A 23,672-nucleotide genomic window follows, 5' to 3' on the forward strand; every position below is an offset into this window, starting at 1 on the left:
TCATTCCCTTATCTTATCCTCTTGTCCTCTTTTCTCAATCCACAAACCATTCTAAAAGTCCCTCCCTGGTCTCCTCATCCTCCTGTTTCTCTGTAAGTTAAGCAGACTTTTATCCTTCTGCTGTATATATGTGTTCTTTCCTCTTTAACCAAGATATGGTGAGAAATAGGGTTCTAGAACCACTAGTCCTTCATCCTCTCATCCCCTTCACTATAACAATTCCTTACACCTCTTTTGTATGAAATCATTTGTATAATTGTTCCATTTCACTTCCCTATTTTCTGTTTTTTTATTTATTCCATTATATTCAACTTGACTCAGGCCTTCTATGTATATTTGCTTTTCCAAACCCAAATAGAAATATTATTCTCAAGGGTTACAGATATTTTTCTCAAAGAAGTTTCCCTTATGGCATCCCTTATAATTGGTCTTTAATATTTGATGAATTTTATAGATCAAATTTTCTACCCAATTCTGGTCTTTTCCTCAAGAAAATTGAAAGTTCTTTAATTTGTTGAATGCCATTTTCCCCTCTTATATAATTCTAATCAAAGGGCCTTTGGTTTGTTGAATGTCGATTTTTATCCCCTTATATAATTATACTTAGCTTTGCTTGGTAAGTTACTCTTGTTTATAAACCCAGCTCCTTTGCCTTGCTCTTCAAAATATGGTGTTCCAGGGTAGCCAGGTGACTCAGTGGATACAGTAACAAGCCTGGAGTTGGAAGGACATTGATTCAAATCTGGCCTCATATACTTCATAGCTATGAAAACACCAATTGTCTAACTCTTATTGCCATTCTGCTTTGGAACTTATAATTGTATTGTTTCTAAGACAGAAGTTAAGGGTTAAAAGAAAAAAAATATTCTGCTCCATGTTCTTTTTTTCTTTTAACATTGAGAATGCTAAATTTTGTGTTTTCTTGACTTGTAGCTCCACAGAATTTAAATTGTTTTTTTTTTTTTTCTGGTCGTTTGTAGTATTTTCTCCTTAATCTGGGAGCTATGAAACTTGGCAGTAATGTTCCTATGAGTTTTCATCTTGAGCTATCTTTTTGGTGGTAGATCAATGAATTCCTTCCATATCCATTTTACCTTTTAGTTATAAAACTTCTGGGCAATTTTCCTTAATAATTTCTTGAAGTATAATGTCTGAACCCTTTTTTAAAATTATAACTTTCTTTTAGTTCAACAATTTTTGTATTCTCTCTCCTTGAATTGTTTTTTTTTAAACCCTTACCTCCTATCTTATAATCAATACTGTGTTCCAAGATAGAAGAGTGGTAAGACCTAGGTAGTGGGGGTTAAGTGACTTGCCTGGGGTCAAACAGCTAGAAACTGTCTGAGGCCAGATTTGAACCTAGGACCTCCCATCTCTGGGCCTGGCTTTCAATTCACTGAGCCACCCAACTACCCCCTCTCTTTGAATTATTAAGATGTTTCATATTCTTTGATATTTTTTTTCATCCTTTTGGTTGTATTATATTATTTCTTGTCAAGTCATTAGCTTCTCAATGCCCAATTCTAATTTTTAATAAGTTACTTTCTTCAGTGGGTTTTGGAATGTCTTTTTCCAGTGTGTTGACTTTTCATCATTTACTTTATTTTCTTGCATTGCCCTTTTTTCATGCCTGCTCCCCATATCTTAATTATTTTTACCACTTTTGGTAGGATTCTGAGGCATTTTTTATTATTTGTGGGGAAATTTGGAAAATGAGTTAACCTCATGCTTTATTCTACCATCTTTCCAAAATCCTCTTCCCTCGGGGACTTTGCATTTTTTTAACTAGGTATTTTTTAAATTAAATATATGAATTTTTAAATCATTTTTTCATCAGTAAGTTATTATATATTCAAAAAATGTTATGTAAACCTTGGGAATCTATATTTACAATGCACCTGATTTACAAAGATTAGGAAAGTTTTGACCATCTTTTAAACATTTTCTGTAGTATAGAGTCCAGCTTTGAGGTATTAAAAATGCATTTTATGTTGTTTTAAGATTATTTGACCAAGAAATAACTAATTTATGATTAGCCGGGGTGAATCAGTTGTGGGGGAAAATTGAAACCTTACACTTAAAACTGCTCTGTTCTAGTTTTGTCCTCATTTAAGGCTCAGATAAATGCTTATTCCTTTTCCATTCTACAGCAGTTTTTCTTAACAATAATAATGATTGAAGAGCTATTTTTGAGAGATTTATATTCTTTGTAGGTAAATGTGATTTCCTTTTAATTTAGAAACTATGATTATAGTTTGTCAGACAAAGATGTAATTCTGTGTGTGGGGTGGCTTATTTCTTTTTTAGAGAAAAAGAACAGTTTAATACTAGGATTTCCAGCTACTTCATCAACTGAAAGTGAAAAGTACTATAAGAAAACCAAATGTTTTCTTAAAATGAAGTTTAAAAAAAAAAGATTGCCTTATAATAATGATAGCAATAAAGGAATAACATGAAATAACTCATTTTATGATATTTGGGGTTTCTAACTTTGGATCACTAGAATTCTTCCTCTTGAACATTGAAATTTCCCTCTCATCATTCTCCTGACCTTCTACCTTTCCCATTGCCTCAATTATTTTCCTACTCTTCTCCCTCACTTGTTCCCTTGTTTCCTGCCTCTCTTTCCACTTTTAAAAAATGTTGTGACCCTAAAGTATTATCATTTCAAAAATATTCTCCTCCATCCTTGAGATTCTTTGACCTTCATTTCTCATTTCCTTCCATTCCTTGACTTAAATCACTCCCAGCATCCATTTTCTCCACAGTTGCTCCCATATTGCTGGAACTGGTGAATAAAGAAACCATGTTAATTAACTTAGTGCACATTCCTGTTATCTACTTTCAACTATGAACTCCCTGCAAAGTCTTTAGAGAAGGACAAAACCTCAGATCCATTTAATTGAATATATAGCAGAACAATGATATTTTTCCTTATAACTGGTTATTTGGCTTTCAGGTGTAAGCCTGCAATGAACAAAAGCACACTTGCACCAGTGATAGCCCATTTCCTCATTAATACATTTATAACTTTTTGGAATCTTTTTCTGCTATCAAGCTGAAATTGACTTCTCTGCACTTCTCTGCCCATTGTTCTTTGTCTCACTTGCCCTTTGGGACTAAGCACTCTTCCACTTAAAGAGACTCAAGTATTTTAGGATAGTAGTGGAAATAACTATCATTCTTATTATTGCTAGTCATAGTCACCAGAAATTATAGGATTATCTTTAAAGAACTAGAATTTTATCAATACAGTTTATGTAAGGAAGCATTTTTCACTCATTTCTCACCTCATTTCCCTTTTCTTACCTGGCTGTGCTACTGATTGACTTCTTTATCATTCCCCAGAAAGTTCATTATTGGAAAAACTACCCTCTACCTCTGATTTGAAGAGTAGGGCCATGAACTCCAAACCTCCATTTTAGGAGGTACCAGACATCTCATTTCTTACTTGAATATATTACCATGAGACTTTTCTAATTGATTTTTCCATCCTGATCCTACATTAAGTATCTCTCTCCCTGATTCCTCTCTCCTGCTCCACCCTCCACATAAATTTCAGCCTCCTTTAATGTTTTGTCTTCCCCCTCGCAAGCTTCTTTTCTCAAAATTTAATTTAATTTTCTCCCAATTACATGCAAAATCAATTTTAACATTCTTCATTGCTCCCCAGAATGGTTAAATTAGTTCACAATCCACAAACAATGCATTAGTGTCTCAATTTTCCAATCCTCCCTCCAACTTTTGACGTTTTCCTTTTTTGTCATATGAGTCAATCTGATAGGTGTTAAGGTGGTAACTCAGTTGTTTAAGTATGAATTTCTTTAATTAGTGATTTAAAGCATTTTTTCACATAACTGTAGAAAGCTTTGATTACTTCATCTGAAAACTGCTTCTTCAAATACTTGACTTGTATTTTCTTACATTTGACTAATTTATGAATTTGAGAAAAGAGAGTTATTTGAGAAATCTGTAAAAAAAATTTTTTGCCATTATTATTACTTATGAATTACCCTCCATCCTTTCTTCCATTTATCCCACTCTCTCTCTCCTTTCACCTTGTCCATCCTCAAAAGTTTTTTACTTCTGATCCACAACTTCACCCAATTTTCTCTCCCTTGAGTAACCCTCTATTTTGATTTTCTCACTTTTTGTGGGTTATGATAGATTTCTGTACCCAACTTGAGTGTGTATGTTCTTCCTCCTTTGAGCTAATTCTGCTGAGAGATTCATTTCAAGCACTTCTCTCCCCCTTTCTCCCATCTCTGCTTCCATTTTAAAGGCTCTTTGCCTTTTTTATGTGAAATAATTTACCCATTTCTGCCTCCCCCTTTACCCTTCTGCCAGTACATTCCTCTTTCTCATCCCTTAATTTTTTTTGTCATCCCACCATATTTAGCTCACATCCTTGCCCCTCTGTCTATGATATATACTCCTTCTAGCTGCCCTAATAATGATAAAGTTCTTGGGCGTTACAAGTATCATTTTCCTATGTAGGATATAAATGTTCAACTTTATTGAATCCCTTATGATTTCTCTTTCCTGTTTACATTTTTATACTTCTCTTGAGTCTTGTATTTAAAATTCTGATTTACTTCTGGTTTTTTTCATCAAGAATGTTTGAAAGTCCTCTGTTTCGTTGAATGTCCGTTTCCCCCCTGAAGGATTATATTCAGTTTTGCTAGCTAGATGATTCTTAGTTGTAATCCTAGCACCGTAGCCCCCTGGAGGCCTTCTGATCTTTAATTTAGAAGCTATTAAATCTTGTGTTATCCTCTCTGTGGCTCCATGACATTTGAATTGTTTCTTTTTTGGTCACTTGCAATATTTTCTGGAATTTGGCTTTAATATTCCTGGGAGTTTTCATTTTGAGATATCTTTCAGGAAATGTCTTTTGATTTCTTTTTTTTTTTCTTTGCCTCTTAGAACATTAGGATAGTTTTCCTTGATAATTTCTTGAAAGATGATGTTTAGACTATTTCTTTGACCTTAATTTTCAGGTAGTCTAATTCTTCATTTAAAAAAAAAAACTCTTATCCTTTAATTTGGAACTGATTCTAAGTACCCAACTCTGTTACACCAAGTTTATTAACTTGGATGACAGAAGGAATAAAAATAAAGAAATAGGAAGTTCATAAGAGCGTTAGGTTTTGATAGAAAGAGAATAGAGATCATTCAGAAGAAGAAAGGATGATAAATAGTGTCAAATGACAGAGAGAAGTAGAGAAGAATTTGCATTGAAGGAAAAAAATCAACATTCAACTTTAGTAGTTAAGAAATCTTTACTTTCCAAAAAATTGCTTTTCAGTTGAATAATAAGGTCAGAAGCCAGATTGCAGAGGCTTAAAAGAGAATCAGAAGAAAGAAGGGGAAGTCATAAGTCTATAACAATTGCAAAGAATTTGTCTTAAGGAGGAATGATATAGGTGATAGCAAAGTTGGTGATCCTTTGAGGGTTTTTAATGAATGAATGAGAGACATGGTTTATTTGTAAACAACAGAGAACAGAAGCAGTATCTAGGAAGAGAATAAAAGATTATATTGTAAAAAAAGAGATAGGGAGCAGATTAGTGGATTGAGACTGGTGGAGACACGGGAGGTTCTCAGTTCAAATCTGGCCTCAGATACTTTCTAGTTTGTGATCCTGGGCAAGTCACTTAATCTCCATTGTCTAGCCCCTCTTCTGCCTTGGAAGCAATATACAATACTGATTCTAAGACAGAAGATAAGTGTTTTAAAAAATAAAGGAAAAAAAAAAAGAGGAACAACCCTAAGGCAGCTTGGTGACATTGGACTTAAATGAAGAAGAGCTGATTTAAAAGAAATTTTTAACTTAATTTTTTCCCTAATTACATATAAAAAAAGTTTCCTACCTTTTTCAAAGAATACTGAATCTCAAATACTTTCCCTCCCTACCCACCAACCTCTCTGAGATGATAAACAATCTTATATAGATTTTACATGTGCAATCATGTAAAATATTTTTCCATATTAATCCTTTTGTGGAAAGAAATTCAAATAGAAAAAAAATTAAGAAAGTGAAAAAAATTTGCTTTGGTCTAGATTCAAACTCAGGTCTTTTTCTCTGAAAGTACATGGCATTTTTTTGTCATGAATCCTTTGGGATAGTTCTGAATCATTGTATTGCTGAGAATAGCTGATACGCATAGTTATTAATTGTAAAGTTTTCCTGTTGCTATAATGTTCTCCTGATTCTGTTTATATCACTCTTCTTTAGTTTGTATAAGCCTTTCTAGGTTTTTCTGAGCTTCTCGTGCTTGTCCTTACTTTCGCATAATACTATTCCATTACAATCATATACTGTAACTCAGCCGTTTCCTAATTGATGAGTATCCCCTCACTTTGCAAATCTTTGCTCCCCTTAAAAGGGCTGCTTTAAATATTTTTGTACATATATATCATTCCCATTTCATTTTTTTTTGTCTTTCTGAGATACAAACTTACTAATGGTATTGCTGGGTCAAAGGGTATGTACCATTTTATAGCCCTTTGCGCATAGCTCCAAATTAGTCCCTTGAATGATTGACTCAGTTCACAACTCTCCCAACAATACATTCATGTCCCAGCTTTCTCATTTCCTCTCCACATTTTGTCATTTTTTTTCTGTCATAATAGCCAATCTGATAGGTGTTGGGTGTTACACCAGAGTTGTTTTAATTTGCATTTCTCCAAATAATAGTGTTTTAGAGCATTTTTGGCATGACTACAGAGAGTTTGGATTACTTTGAGAACTGCCTGTTCACATCCTTTGACTATTATCATTTGGGGAATGATTTGTATTAGCCTTGGTAAGGAAAATGGGCTACTTCCTCAACTGAGACTTGAATAAAAAAGGAGACAATAGGGAATTATGTTAAGGCAGTGATGGGCAAACTTTTTAAAGAAGGGGCCAAAGGAAAGGAAATGCTCATCTGTCAGTCTGTTTCTAAGGCAATTCTTTCGAAGTTTCACTGTATTGTATCCTACTCATCGTATTTGTCAGATTAGGAATAATGTCCCGTGCTGGATAGAACATTTCAGGGGGCTATATTTGGCCTGCCTGCCAAACTTAGTTTGCCCATCACTATGTTAAGGGGTTATGTTAAGAGGAAGGAGCAGACAAAAGAGGAGATAATGGCAAAAGATCTTAATTTTCTTAGTAAAGTATGAGACAACATGCTCAGTTTAAAGAGAGATGGGGAATGAAATGTGGAAAACTTCAGGATAAAAAGTTTTAAACAAAAGTTCAAACTGAAAGCTGCTAGAATGAATGGAATAGAGATTCAATATGCAAGAAGCAAAAGAATTGCCTTCTTGCTATGAGGGCCCAGTTAACATAAATTTAGAGTGGATCCAGATAACATATAGTTCTGTTCCTTTCTCAAGGTTTGTTCAGCAGCTCATGAAAAGAAATGGTAGAGCAGATGGAAGGAGTAATTCAGGGCAGGAGTTTGGTAAAGCATTGTTTTTGTACAGAAGATTGTGTAGAGTTCAGCTGGTTAACCAAGGGAAGCAAATTCAGTAGTGGTGATGATGTAGGAAAAATATTGAAGGGTGGTGGGATGGGAGGTCATGGGAATATGTTTAGGAAGAATAAGAAATGGGGAGAGTTAGAATAATAGGTAGTTATGATCAGATAAAGCAGTTTCAGGGTTCTTTTTTTAGACTTTTGCTTCTGTCTTAGTACCAATACTATGTTTTGGTTCCAAGGCAGAAGGGCTAGGCGAGGCAGGTTAAGTGACTTGCCCGAGCAGAGTTCTTTATCAAGGAAGTAGAGTAGTTCTTGTGGGTGATGTCAGGATCAAGAGCGATCATATCCATGTGTAGCTGAGTTGGAGTGATGGACTATATTGGTTTATAGGATTAGAGTAATTTGAGGAAATAGAGATTATGTGAGGGAATATCAGCTTGAAATAAAGAAGGAGGAAAAGCATTTACTAAGCAATTGCTGTGTGCCTGGTACTCTTCTAAGTGCTGATGATCTGTATTTAAAAAGTGAGGTTCCTACCTTCAAAAAGGAACTTTTATTTGAATAAGGAAGGTAACACACATAGAGAAATGGTGCTGGGTGGTGATCAGTTTGCCTTACCTATGGTCTTTAGGGCAGTCAGTGTCACACTCTTTCTTTAATCAGTAGTTCTGATGATTTGGTTATTATGCCCAGAGGAAGAAGTAGAAAGTAGTGGGAAAGGTGGGATGGAAAGAGATTTACTTGGGAACTGAGACATGGGTGCTATACTAAAGGTGCTTTTACAAGAGGAAAGAATCAAGACAGTGGCCTAGAGAGATAACTGGATGGGATATGACACAGTGCATAAAGGATTGGACTTGGGGTCAAAAAGATGTCAGTCAGCAAGCATTTATTAAGCCTGTTATGCCAAGCACTGCACCAAGTGCTGGGGATACAAAAAAATGCAAAAACTTTGTGCTTGCTCTCAAGGAGCTCATTCTCTCATTGGGACTGTGTGAACTACTTGTAAGCACAATACATTATAGATGCAAGATAATCAGAAAAAAGGTACAGGCAGTGAATGGGAAAGACTGCATGCAGACAGTGGAATTTGAGTTGATTCTTGAAACCAGCCAAACCAGTTGGCAGAGGTGAGCAGAGAGTGTCTTAGACAAGGGGGACAGCCATAGAGTAGGCATGGGGGAGTTGAGAGTTGGAATGACCTATACAAGCAACATCAAGAAGATAGATGATGGGTTGTAAAGTTTATAAAAGGGATTAAAATGTAAAAAATTTAAGAAGCCTGGAAAGATAAGGGGCAAGGTTGCAAATTACTTTAAATGCAAAATACATTTTATTCTGAGTTCACTTATTAGTAGTGTAAGTATAGGCAAGTCACTAAACCTGTGCACTTCATTTTGCTCTATAAAATGAGAATGTTGAAAAAGATAGTCCCTAAAGGCCCTTCCAGCTCTAAATATATAATCCTATAGTATTTTTATTTGTATGTCATAATCATCAGTCTTTTCTAGTCCCCCATCCTGGGGATATTGAGTCCTTCCTGGAACAAAATGTGAAGGTACAGTTTATTTTGTTGTGGAGAGGAAGTTAATGTTGTTTTGAGACGTGCCCGGACTGCTGTGCTTACTCAATACCGAAGGTAGTTTTGTGTCTACTGTATTCCCAGAGAGAACTTGTGAGTCATTCTTCCATTTAGTTTCTATTTTTTGTCTTTTATTTGTAAGGCTCTCAAAATTTATGTTTAATTGCCACATGATGCCCCTTCAAATACAAGAGCTATAAAAAAAAGAAAAGAATAGTATTGAGGTTTTTTAAAACATCAGTTTTTATAAATAAATATAAATCAATAAACATTTGCTTTTTGTTATCATCTAAGTATGAGGCCAACCATCGCAGAGAGTGTCAAAGTAGAAGTTAGCATCTCAATTAAATTTACAATATAGGTTTATATCTTATTCTCTTCCCAAAACTAAAAATATATCGAATTGGTTTAATAATGATGATCAGCAATAGTATTCAGTGATTTGTCTATAGATGGAATCATCTGTTAAACTTTATAGCATTTGCGAACTCATGTAAGAAGGACCATGAGTTGAATGAATTTCTTATATTTTTCAAATGAATTTCTTGCATGGTATATCAAGGGAAAACTTTAGGTATAGCTTGCCTTTATTTCAGCAAATTACTTGGAAAAAATCTTTATCATTTTGTGCACCAGAGATGGAGAAATGACTCCTAGGACAGAGCACATTTAGGTATATTTGGAACTAATTGAATTACTAGACTCAGTATTTAATGGTTCAGTGTCAACCAGGAAAGTTATAGAAGTTGACTAACAATCTGTATTTGGAATAAGGCTCATTATAATTTTTATCAATGATTTTGAAGAATGTATAAATGATAAACTTATCATATTTCAGTTGACACAAAGTTGAAAGGGTTATCTATCATACTGAATGACAGAATAAATAATTGAATAGAAATTATTTTAACAGGCTAGAATGCCAGACTGAATATAATATGATATCACTTAATGGAAGTTTGGTTCCAAAGAAATCAAATCAACTTTAAAAGTACAGGGTGGAAGAGGCTGAACTGTAATTTCTGCAACAATCAGTCACCAAGCATTTATTAAGTGTTTACTTTATACAGTGTTATTCCAATTTCTCAGAGACAACTTATTGCCAGCAAATTCAATGCGTTCAAAGCAGACTGATCCTAGGCAAAGTATTCTCACTGCCCTTCTAACTTGAGCTCTGCAGCTCCTGATCTGAACTTGAATTTGCACAAGATAACTAGTTTGGACTTCCAGTGGACTACTGATAAAACTCCATTACCATCAGTCAACTGGAAAACTCTGTATGTTTAGGTAACAATTTCAGGCTCCTCTTTGATCTAGGCCAGCGATGGGCAAACTTTTTAAAGAGGGGGCCAGAGGAAAGGAAATGCTATCTATCAGTCTGTTTCTAAGGCAATTCTTGAAGTTTCATTGTATTGTATTCTAATCATTGTATTCGTCAGATTAGGAATAATGTCTCGCAGCAGCCAATGGAACATTTCGGTGGGCAGCATCTGGCCCGCAGGCAGTAGTTTGCCCATCACTGGTCTAGGCTATTCTAGCTCTCATTATTCTTTTGCAGGCTCCTGGCTCATTATACTGTCTAGGGCCTATAACTATTCTTTGCCTGTAATATTGCCACCAGTAAGGGTTCTCTCCTCAGCCCACATTAGATCTTTTTTTTAAAACATTTATTAATATTTATTTTTTATAAAAGTTAACATGGTTACATAATTCATGCTCTTACTTTCCCCTTCACTGCCCCCCCCCCCAGTTTCCCCTCGCCCACTGCTTTTAACATGTGTCACTAATCAAGACCTATTTCCAAATTGTTGATAGTTGCACTGGTGTGGTAGTTTCGAGTCTACATCCCCAATCATGCCCGCCTCAACCCATGTGTTCAAGCAGTTGCTTTTCTTCTGTGTTTCTTCTTCTGTAGTTCTTCCTCTGAATGTGGGTAGCGTTCTTTACCATAAATCCCTCAGAATTGTCCTGGGTCATTGCATCCTGCTAGTACAGGAGTCTATTACATTTGATTTTACCACAATGTATTTGTCTCTGTGTACAGTGTTCTTCTGTCTCTGCTCCTTTCGCTCTGCATCAATTCCTGGAGGTCTTTCCAGTTCACATGGAATTCCTCCAGTTTATTATTCCTTTGAGCACAATAGTATTCCATCACCAACATATACAACAATTTGTTCAGCCATTTCCCAATTGAAGGACATTCCCTCCTTTTCCAGTTTTTTGCCACCACAAAAAGCCCAGCTATAAATATTTTCGTACAAGTCTGTTTATCTATGATCTCTTTGGGGTACAAACCCAGCAATGGTATGGCTGGATCAAAGGGCAGGCATTCTTTTATAGGCCTTTGAGCATAGTTCCAAATTGCCAGCCAGAATGGTTGGATCAGTTCACAACTCCACCAGGAGTGCATTAATGTCCCAATTTTGCCACATCCCCTCCAGCATTCATTACTCTCCCCTTCTTTCATTTTAGCCAATCTGCTAGGTGTGAGGTGATACCTCAGAGTTGTTTTGATTTGCATTCCTCTAATTATTAGAGATTTAGAACACATATGCTTATTGACACTTTTGATTTCTTTATCTGAAAATTGCCTATTCATGTCTCTTGCCCATTTATCAATTGGGGAATGGCTTGATTTTTTTATACAACTGGTTTAACTCCTTGTGTATTTGAGTAATTAGACCCCTGTCAAAGTTTTTTGTTATAAAGATTTTTTCACAATTTGTTGTTTCCCTTCTGATTTTGGCTACATTGTTTTTGTTTGTACAAAAGCTTTTAAGTTTGATATAATCAAAACCATTTATTTTACATTTTGTAATTTTTTCTAACTCTTGCTTGGTTTTAAAATCTTTCCTTTCCCAGAGATCTGACAAGTATACTATTCTATGTTCACTTAACTTATTTATAGTTTCCCTCTTTATATTCAAGTCATTCACCCATTCTGAATTTATCTTGGTGTTGGGTGTGAGATGTTGATCTAAACCTAATCTCTCCCATATTGTTTTCCAAATTTCCCAGCAGTTTTTTGTCAAATAGTGGATTTTTGTCCCAAAAGTTGGGCTTTTGGGGTTTATCATACACTGTCTTGCTGATGTCACTTACCTCAAGTCTATTCCACTGATCCTTCCTTCTGTCTCTTAGCCAGTACCATACTGGTTTTGATGACTGCTGCTTTATAGTATAGTTTAATGTCTGGTACTGCTAGGCCCCCTTCCTTCACATTTTTTTTTTTATTATTTCCCTTGATATTCTTGATCTTTTGTTATTCCAGATGAACTTTGTTATAGTTTTTCCTAATTCAGTAAAAAGTTTTTTGGTAGTTTGATAGGTATGGGGCTAAATAGGTAAATTAATTTGGGTAGAATGATCATTTTTATTATGTTAGCTCTTCCTACCCATGAGCAATCAATGTTTTTCCAATTGTTTAGATCTAGTTTTAATTGTTTGGAAAGTGTTTTGTAGTTGTTTTCGTATAATTCCTTTGTTTGTTTTGATAGATAGATTCCTAAGTATTTTATATTGTCTAGGGTGATTTTAAATGGTGTTTCTCTTTCTACCTCTTGCTGCTGTGATGTGTTGGAAATATATAGAAATGCTGATGATTTATGTGCATTTATTTTGTATCCTGCAACTTTGCTAAAGTTATTTCTAGCTTTTTAGTTGATTCTCTAGGATTTTTTAAGTAGACCATCATCTGCAAAGAGTGATAGCTTAGTCTCCTCATTGCCTATTTTGATACCTTAGCCCACATTAGATCTTGAACGTACCAGTGGGTAATGAATGATAGAGCTACTAGTTGATGCCTGTTACTTACTGTGCCTAAATAATGTCAGCTTCTTCTATGCTGTATATGAAACTTCTTTATGCCCTGAAGCATGGCAGCAGATAGGCCCTCATTTAGTCTCTCAATGAGAAAGTTCTATGTCACTATTCCTGCTAGACCCTTAATACCTATTGTAAGGATGGGGGATGGGACAAAAAGAGCCAGAAGAAGGCCATTGGTGACAGTTGAGAGAGGGGATTCTGGGTAATTCTCTGGGAAAGGAAGGAGGAGAAGGACTTCTGGTGGAGGTCTGAGAGAGGGAGGAGGAGAACATCTCAGCTTGAATCCAGTTCTGAGGGCTTTCTCAGGATCTTTCTTTGGACATTGATATCCCAATTCCTTGGTCAAAGGCATCCCATCACTTCTCACCCGTCAAGACTTCAACCATTGAGTCAGCTAAGTGTCTGGACTCCATTTTGGGAGTGATCTCTTTGGCGCCTTCCCACATTACCCAACCTTGCTGAGACCCTTTCTCATCTAACTTAGAATTATAGAAAAGAATAGAAATAGAAACAGAAGGAGAAGGGACCAGAGGAGAGATGCTTAGGTGTGGGAACCCCAAAGATTCCCACCCGAGTGACAGACCCCATAGAAATAGAGAAGAGGGCACCCCAAAATCCCTCTGCCCTTCACCCCTTTCCCCAATCCCTATTGATATTAATAAAAGACATTCATTAGTCAGATAGCATTCCAGAGTGACTGAGAGATGAGGGGGAGGGGAATCACAGCTTGGTCTGGCTGCCTCCATCTTGAAACAAGACTATGAAGTTGGCTGACCTTGGGGGAGACTTTCTTGAACCCTGCCCTCATTCAGAATCCGATTGGGGTCCCCCATACCTCCTCCTATAGGGAAGCCTTGCCTCCAACTCCTGTGGGGCTGCACGACCAGGTCACCCAGTTTTGGGGTGATACCCCCTCAAAGTCTCGGCAGTGCATATTTGGTGGAGGGGAGAGCTAGAAGAGTCTCTCCTTATAGACTCTATCTCCCCTCTATCCCTAAAATTGGGTAGTGGCTCTTATTATTCTTATACTATATCTACATATTTCTCTTATCTGTCTCCCTTTGCTGTCCTGGATTGAAAAAAATGACACCGTGATTTTTCTTTTTAATTTCCTAACGAGGACTTGGTCTGATGCATTTCTATCTTTGTGGCATAGTTGTTGGGGAGAGCTCAGTTGTAAGGCTTCCTTTTACTCTACCATCTCACCTGATCTTTTCTTGACTCATAATTCTAATTGTCTCACAGCCCCCATTTCCATTCAGTTGCCAAGTTCTATTGATTTATCGATCCTATCCATCCACTCCTTCCTACTTCTGTAACCTATTTTAATTCAGTTCTTCATCCATCTTTTTCTCCATTTCCTCTATCCAGTCCATCTTTTTCATTGCTACATTAGTAATCTTCCCAGGACAAAGTCTGATAATGTTATTTCCCTGCTTCAGTGGTTCCCCCATTCCTTCAAAGAAAAATATCATTTTCTTAACCAGCTCTAAACTACTAAAAAGCTTTATGATGCCCTATGTTTTTAATGACTAGAGTTCTTTAAGGTTGACATAAATTATCTCAGTTTATACTGTGTGCTATCATTCCCCTCCTTTTACAGATGAAGAAGCAGAGAAAGAGAGGTGAAGTGACCTGTCTAGGAATCTAAGCTAGTCAGATTCTGAGGCAAGATTCAAATATGGGTCTTCCTGACTCCAAATCTAGCAGCCTCTACTGTGTTGCCATTTTTGGAAAATTCCCCTTCCCCTACATCTAAATGGAACAAATAAAAGCAATCTAAAGCAAAGGAAGCGAAGACCACATCTGACAATGTGTAGGTCATTTTGTTTTTGTTTTCCAAAATATCTTTTTAATCTTATGTCACACCATTCCTCTTCACACATTATGTTCCCTTCAAATTATACCACTATTTTCCTCATCTTATCCTGTTCCTCTTACCTTTGTGTACTCTAGTAGTCATGACTGAAATAGATTCTTTCTACAGTTTTACTGATACCTTTTGTCTCTTCAGGATTTACCTCAGATCTTTCCTTATTTTTTATAAAACCTTCTCTGATTCCCCAGGTGTAAAAGCAATCCCTCTTCCTTAATCTCTCATCTTGTATCATTTGACTACTTTCCAACTTGAATTATTGCCATTTCTATGCATGTCTTATCCTCTTACCAAATTATAAATTTCAGCTTACAGACTGTCTTTCTTTAAACAATAAATGTACTTATATATTATTTTATCATATTTTTATATATTTTATATCCTACTGTACTTTAAACTCTTGTGGGTAGAGATACAAATTTGCATGCAATAAGAGCTTAGTAATGTATATTAAAATGAATTTTGTGTGTCCTATTCCTTTACTAGATTATAAATTCTTAGATTGAAGTATGTTGCTTGTCTTTTTAACCCTAGTGCCTAGCACAGAGTACTTCTGCATAACAGATGGTTAATAAATATTTGCTTGGAATATGTGTCCCCAAAAGTAGGAGGAGGGAGGCTGAAATGAGAATTCAGGTGGTGTGTAAAAGTGGTTCAGAGATGACTTTTTTAAAATAACAAGTGACTTTATACTTTCTTGGACTGTTCCTGGTTGTGTTACTCCCTGCATAAAAAATTTTCAGCTGTTACTGTCTCTTAACTAAAGTTTTCATTTCTTGGTCTGACATATAAGATCTCTATAATTTGCGCTCTCCTATTTTTTAGCCCTATCTCATATTAATACCCTTTTGTGTCCTCTGTACTCTGGCCAAACTGCACTACTCGGCACCTGAACATTTGCTACATCCATGTCTTTTCTTACATTATTCCCTTTATTTAGAATGTATATCCCTCTTTTACCTGTCAAATTTCTGAAATGATCTCTCTATATCCCTTGAAACTGTTATATGAAAAACTGCCTCTTCCATGAAGTCTTAGTAAATCTCCATAGAACTTCTCTGTGACACTATTTTTAACCCTAATGAGTTTATTATGTATTATTATGTATTAAACTTATATGTTCATGCCTTATTCTTCTCTATAGCTGTAAATTCTATAAAGGCAAGCAAAGTCAGTTTTTTAGCTCTATTTTGTATTTCTCTGAGGACATGACACAGTACTCTAATATATACAATGTAATTTAATATATATTTGTTGAATGTATGATACAGTACAGTACATTAAATTATTATATGAATGTTTCAGCTACTACTAGTATGATGTCTTATAAGAGTCACAGTCCCTTTCAACTCAATTCACATTTTTTGATACTGCCTAATCCATGATCCCAAAAGGTACTTCCACATTAGCTCTTACCAAATCCCCATTTTGTATTGGCTTTTTTCATTTTCATTTTTTCTCTTGACTTCTGCTACCTTTATTCTCTTATACCTTGTTATGACTCCTTTCCTATCAGTGACCTGGTCAGTGAGATATAATAGGTAGAGCTTTGGAGTCAGGAGATTTGGATTGAATTCCTGCTTTAGAACCTGACTGGCTTGACCATTGGCAAATCCCTGTTTTCTCATCAGTAAAATAGAGATAACATCACAAATTGGTTGAGGAAAAAGCACTTTGCAAGTCCTACATTACTCAACAAATGTGAGTTGTTAATGATTACAACCTTCTACCTAGAGTTCCCTTGGCACAGACTTTCATCCTGTCTTAAACCCTTCATCTACACTGGATTTGGGGCTATATTTGAGGCTAACAATGTTATAATTAGAAGAGTTGTGTGTGCTTGCTAACTAACTTTAGCCTGTTTATGTCTTTTTTTTCCTGTACTCATTCATGTAAGCACTTAGTAGTACTTTAAAAAAAAATACCAAAACACTTATTACCTTCTGTTTTAGAATCAATATTGTGTATTGGTTCCAAGGCAGAAGAGTAGTAAGGGCTAGGTGATGGAGATTAAGTGATTTGCCTGGGGGTATATAACTAGGAAGTGTCTGAGGCTAGATTTGGACCTAGGACCTGCCATCTCTGCACCTGGCTCTCATTTCACCGACCCACCTAGCTGTCCCTCTCACCCCCCCATCATAGTAGTGCTTTAAAAAAATGTTACATTTCTTAAAAATTGATATTAATCTGCTTAAATTACTTTCTTTTAACAAAGTGGGCAAATATTGATATTGCTGTGGAGTGGGAATTGTAGGGGTGAAAAGCAGTGGTAAAAATAGTTGAAAATTTCTGTTTAGCTTTTCAGTGTGATTGTCTCTATTCTCTGTGGTTTTTCCTTCTCTTTCCTCTATCTTCTTTGTACCATCCAATCTTGTTTTCTTATTTTATTTTCTCAGATATGTTCTCTCAACTTCTTTCTCTTACTTTAATAACCAACCTAATCATTTCTTCTTCCCTTTCTCCTCATTTTTAGTTTGATTTAGTAGGAAAAAAAAACAAAGAATTTGGAACCAAGAAAACCTGGCCTCAAGTCCTGGTCTAGTCATTTATTAGTTGATTTGCTATGATTTCAGACAAGTATTTACTAGTAAGTGCTTTCTGGGTGACAAAGCATTGCATTTCTAACATTTTTAAGTGAGATTGGGCCTGATTTTATCTCTTAGGTACTTCTAAGTTCTAAACTGGTGGTTTTTCTTCACTATCTCTTCCCCTTTTCTCTAGCTTCTTTTCTGTAATAGAGCAAACATTTTCTTAAAACCCTCCTGTTTCTCAATACAAACACAGATCCCCACCAAATCTTTTTGGTGATAGGAGAGAGAAGTACTTCCACCCTCCCTTTCTTACTTCTCTCAATAATAAAAAAAATTCAAGGAATGTTCAGCTGTGTTGCAATAAAACATTGCTATACTCATACCAATTTACAGTAAGAGGAGTTGGTCTGGAGTAGACTAAAGTAGCAGAGGGAAACCAGCCTCAGATTTAAAATGTAACAAATAAAGCCTACAGGGTAGTTACCCTCTTAGAAAGTAGCAAGAGTTGGCAGAATGTAGATTGATTGTGAATGTTTTGAAGTGCTATGTGTTATGCTTCTTCATCTCTTTCAGGTTAGTGGAACAAGAGTGCCTGTTCCTGGCCACAGGAATTCAGTAACTGTGGAAACAAAGAGCTGTTACTTGTCTGCTCAGCAAGTTGAAAACGAAGGCGTGGCTCCAAAGAAAAGGAAGCAAAATAGCCATAAAAAGTCAATATAGTGGAAAATGATCAATTCAGAGTGGACCAACATAGCAAAATAAAGACATTTCAGGGAAAAATATATCCAAGAGACATATTTGTTCTGACATTTGGAATAACTACCAGAGATTTTCTGGAAAATGATCATCTCTTCACAGTTGCTAAATGAACCTCATTACTCATCAGAGATTCATACCAAAAAGCAGCTAATTTTTTAAGTCACTAAATTTTTTAAACCACTGATGGGCAAAGTATGGCCCGCAGGCCAGATGCGGCCCCCTGAAATGTTCTATCTGGCGGAGACATTATTCCTAATCTGACAGATACAGTGAGTAGGATACAGTACAATAAAACTTCGAAAGAGTTGCCTTAGAAACAGACTGACAGGTGAGCATTTCCTTTTCTTTGGCCCCTCTTTAAAAAAAGTTTGCCTATCACTGTATTAAATCACAAAGCAAGAGAACCTTTTCATTCTATAGACATAATTCAGAGTGCTTTGACAAAACTAACTTTGACCATGCAATAAATGTAAAATAAGACGGAATTTTGTTCCCATAACTTTTGCACTTAGAAAAGTTTCTCGCCTTTATCATCATAAGATAATGAAATAATTTAGAGAAAAGTAGTCAAGTTTTAGCAAGAGGTCTTCCTGAAGGCTCAGTATTTAACATTGCATGGAATGGTAGCTTGATATAGCAGAAAACCTAGATTTCCAATCAAAAGATCTTAAATTTGAATTCCATTTATCCTTTCTATTACTTTTGTGACTGTGAGCAAGTCATTTAGCTATTTCAGGGCCTCTGTTATTATTTATGAAATGATGGGGTTGTATTTTAACTCCAAAGATCCTTTTGAGCTCTAAATCCTATAAATTTAGAAACATCTTAAAAGTATTTTGTTGATCACCTCTAAATTTTTAAAGTTAATCCTGGTAGGACAGTCCTGTCCTTCTAAAAAATATTTATTATATTTGCATCAAAGCTAGGATAATGAACTAGATGGACCATGTTGTTAAGTCACTTATTTTTTGTTGTTAGATATTTATTTTTTTGCAAACTAGCTTTTTTAATGCTACTTTTTTCATAAATCAAGAATTTGATAACCAGTGTTAACACTTGGTAGTTTCACTACTAAAATCAAGGAACATAGTACACTTTTCTTCACAAGTTACATTTTCTGACTGTATTCCCTCAGTATGTACATTTTCTGGTTCAACAGGTTTGGTTGCTTTAAAAATTCAGTTCATTTTTTTATCTTAATCCCTTGTGAATATTGTTGTATATTAGCAATTTCAAACAGATTATTGAGGGTTTTTTTTTACTGCAATTATTTGTTGTGATATTGATTATTTGTGACCACTTTTTAAAGATACAAATTGAAAGAAGTCAGCAAATGGGAACAAATTGGACTGCATAGAGGTCCATTTACATTTTTTATTTCTATTACCTAAAGCATATTAAATTCATCTTCAGGAATACTTTTGTGTCATTTGTAAGATAAAAGTTTTGCATTTTAATATTCACATTATGTATATGTTTTGTTATACATTAAAAAATTCAACTAAACTTGACTTTCACATAAACTGGTTTATTTCAATTTACAAACCATTTTTAACTAATTTAAATAATCATTGATAAATTTGTTTTTCTAATGTATCATTTCCTCATCCTGCTGTCCTTTTATTATTAAGCTCTCTTTGAAAGGGTTTTTTTTTGGGGGGGGCCTTTTAAATTCTTGATCATTCTCTAGAAATATTTCATTTGTGAGTCATATGTCAGTTTACTAAGGGTGGGGAAAGGAATCTCATGGGAGTTTCTCTTTGAGGGTAGCTATACAGTTTTTCTTTAGTTGTCTGAATATCTTAAAGAAAGAGCTTTTCAATGTTTTTAAGGATTTATTTATATGATAAAGTGGCTTGTCTTTTAACATTGTTACCATATTATATTTACTAAAATTCTTAGAAAGTTTGTATATTCTGAAAATGAATATTTTGAAATTGAAACATTTTTTAAAAAGCCCTTACCTTCCATCTTGGAGTCAATACTGTGTATTGGCTCCAAGGCAGCAGAGTGGTAAGGGTAGGCAATGGGGGTCAAGTGACTTGCCCAGGGTCACACAGGGAAGTGTCTGAGGCCAGATTTGAGCCTAGGACCTCCCATCTTTAGGCCTGGCTCTCAATCCACTGAGCCTGCTGCCCCTGAAATTGAAACATTTTAACTTACTAACTAGAAATAAAACTTGAGTAGCAGTCTCATAAATTCACATATTTTCACTTGTTGAACATCAGTATTTCTTTTTGGTTGTATATTATGCACTCTCACTTTTTTTCATTGAAAGTTGGTTGTTCCTATATTAGGTTGCATATTTCTTTTTGATAGTCAAATAGTTGCATATGCAATTTCTACTAGATTATATGCCCCTTGAGATTAGAGACTAAAAAGGTTTTTGCATTTTTTGTTTTAAATTTGTGTATCTCTTACTGAATACTACACATATTAGGATCTTATCATGTGTTGAATTAGAAATTGAATGTAAATAAATGGAAAACTTTTTCCTGTAAATTCTCAGGTGGATTATAGAATTAGTATTTCAAAATGTTTATGTACCTTCAAATGTGTTTGCCTATTTTTGTTCAGAAATTGGTTGTGCCATGAACAGTAATTTCAAAATCAGCCTATAATCATGCACCTAAAAATTTAGAATCTAATCTGAAAATTATGTTTATGGTTTCTTTTCTCAAAGTAGAGACTACATAAGTTAACTGTGGTACAGAGAGAATACTTCTGTTGTTAACATTAATTATATTTGTGCCTTAAAGCAGGTTGTAAAATTCACATACAGACAAAACTCCATCACTTCAATTCAGATCAATGAAGTGAAAAATGACAATGCTTATTCTCAAGAACTTCCAATCTAACAGGAAGTTATAGCACATATCAAAATATTTATGGGGTTTCTCAAGAGTTTTAATGACGTTTTAATTCACTAAGCTTCCTTTTACCAGTGAAATCTCTTAATGTATGTTGAATTAAGAAGAGACGTGGGCATTTGAATTATGCTGTTTGCAGTAGGACTGGAAAGGACAGGCCAGATATGAGAGAAGGTAGAAATAACAGAACTTTGACACCTGATCATATGTGTAGGACAAAAAAAGGGAAGAATAAAAAATGACTTGTTTTGTGTATATTTAGTTCAGACATGAAATTTAATTTTGTAAGGAATTCTTGGTTTGGAAATCCCTTCACTATTAAGAACTGCTAACTTGTCAGTGACTTATTGTTGCCCAAGGGACTAAAAGATTTTGACCACTTGCTTAAGTCTTCCAACTTCAAAGTCAGCCCTCTGCCATGTTCCTTGTCTCTGTCACCAAGGTTTTTATCATTGAGAACTGTAAGAATGATGATTCAGAAAATAGATAAGGAGAGGCTTTATGGGAGTAAGCTGGTTACAGTTTTAAACAAGGTTAGTTGGTGCCAATGGGTCCCTAAAGGTAGAGATGGTTTTCCAATAAATAATTTGAAATAGACTGGAGCTGTAGGAAAAAGTATATCAAAAGGCTTGGGAACTGGTTGGGCATTTGTATGAAAATGATCTTTGGAACCATGGAAGAGAAAGCCAAGGATTTAAAAAAAAAACAACACCCTTACCTTCTTTATTAGAATTGATACTAAGTATTGGTTCCAGAGCAGAAGAGCAGTAAGGGCTGTGCAATGGGGGGGGGGGGGTAAGTAATTTGCCCAGGGTCACACAAGTAAGAAATGTCTGGTATCAGATTTGAAACCAGGACCTCCTGTCTCTAGACCTGGCTATCAATCCACAGAGTCACCTAGGTGCCCACCAAGGAAGGACTTCTTGAATACTCAATTTAGGGGAAGGAAAAAAATTGTATGCAACAATTAATAAAATAATAGGATAGGGACTTGTCTCAAGACCATTTCTATCTGAACCCAATTGAAAATAGAATGAGATAAAAATAATAGTAATAATTTATGTACCACAAATATATAAAATAGAACCATGTATAGTGAGAACAGGGATTGTGATAAACACATGGAAAACCCTATCCATTTACAATATGCCACTCCCCTAAAATCCAAAAATCTTTTTCATATAAGCCATTTATCAATGACATAAGCAAAAAAAATATATTTTTAAAATCTTTTATATTCAAGGCTCTTCATAATGGCACCCTTTCCTCTCTACCTTTAGAGAACTCTTCACATTTGCCTCCTGAGCATGGCATTCCATATCTCATACCCATGCCTTGGCACAGGATGTCCCTTATCCCTGGAATGCACATCTCTGCTTCTAGGGATATCTAGCTTCCTTTTAAAGCCATCTCAAAACATCCTATGAGACCTTTTCCTATTCCCCTCACTTACTGGTATCCTGTGAGCCCACAGTGCCATGACCATGGGCAAGTCGTTTCTCAGGGCCTAAAGCAATTCTCTGAGGCTATCAGTTACAGAGAAAATACAGATGTGCATCTGGAGATGCAGGATGGCTGTAAAAGGAGTATCCTCACCTGAGAGTTCTTAAATGAAATCAGGTTCAGCTAACTCCAACACCTAGCTCATTGGGCATAGGTGCTTTAAAATGCTTATTGATATATCCAGCATTCCTGCCAAATGTGACTCCTCACTGACCACTCCCAGATTTTGTCCTACCTTTTTCCTCTTTATGCTTTTCATAAATAATCTCCATGCCTGGGACAGAGTCTCTTTTATCTCTGCCTACTGACATCCTAACTTTTATGGGCTAGTTTAAATGTCACTTCCTTCATGAATCATACCCTTACTTCCTTACTACCCAGAAGGAATCCCCACTTCCTTGAATCAGTCTACTCTGACCTATTCACTGATAACTTTTCTGACTTGTAGTTACACCTGTATGTCTAATCCTCTACCAGCTACCCACACTACTAAGTTGTAATCTCCCTGAGAGCAGCGCCTCTTTTATCTCTTTCTTTCCAAAGTCTAGTGTGTCTTAGGTGCTTAATAAATGTGAATAATGTGATGTTGTAAAGTGCCCGGGAAGACCCACATTCCAGTCCTATCTCTGGCATATAGCATTTGAATCAAATGAGCAAATTACTTAACATCCCAGTGTTCTAGGTATCTCTAAAATTTTTAAGTTGCAGAAAAAGTGCAGACCTGTATTTGTAGAGGGAGTCCCCTCACCTGACATTCCTCAGACTGATGAAATTTTCTCTTAATATATGTTAAATTGAATTGGAATTCTCTCTATAACAATCCTGCCTTTGGGACTTAAATTATTTCCCACCTTTTTGTTCAACATATGCATGTGTTTAGTCTCCCTGGTGACATTATAGTAAACAAAATGAGTCAAAAATGTTATAGACTCAAAGTATTTCCCCCTCAAAACATTTAGAACAATCAGACGTTTAAGTTACTACTATTTACCTAACACTGATAAGTTCCTATACAATTAATGAATTAAACTGAGAAGTTACTCTATAGAACATGTGACTCACATGTTTCTTTGCCCCTCCCCAGGCTTTTCATTTTCATAAGTTCACTCTCTCCTTCCTAAGAATTGGATAATGTTTCTAGTGTTTTTCTAGTCCTGCCCAATGCATTTTTATAGAATATAACTTGGCTTTAGAAACAGAGTTTTGCATTAAATTTAATAATTGCGAAGAGGCCGAATTTCAGCATTTCTTTTTA

The 23,672-nt window shown here is 35.5% G+C and overlaps 1 protein-coding gene across 1 annotated transcript in view; it reads left to right on the forward strand.

The window, feature by feature from the left end:
* The window catches only part of ICE2 (interactor of little elongation complex ELL subunit 2), a 53,588-nt gene extending 35,537 nt beyond the window's left edge, over positions 1-18,051 (forward strand). The window contains exon 12 of the mRNA XM_044662439.1: positions 17,859-18,051. Coding sequence (XP_044518374.1) covers positions 17,859-18,005 — 147 coding nt within the window. The 3' untranslated portion in view covers positions 18,006-18,051. The remainder of the gene's footprint in view (positions 1-17,858) is intronic.
* Positions 18,052-23,672: the final 5,621 nt, after the last annotated feature.

The sequence above is a fragment of the Gracilinanus agilis genome, chromosome 2 (assembly GCF_016433145.1).
Source record: "Gracilinanus agilis isolate LMUSP501 chromosome 2, AgileGrace, whole genome shotgun sequence".
NCBI classification, from domain to species: domain Eukaryota; kingdom Metazoa; phylum Chordata; class Mammalia; order Didelphimorphia; family Didelphidae; genus Gracilinanus; species Gracilinanus agilis.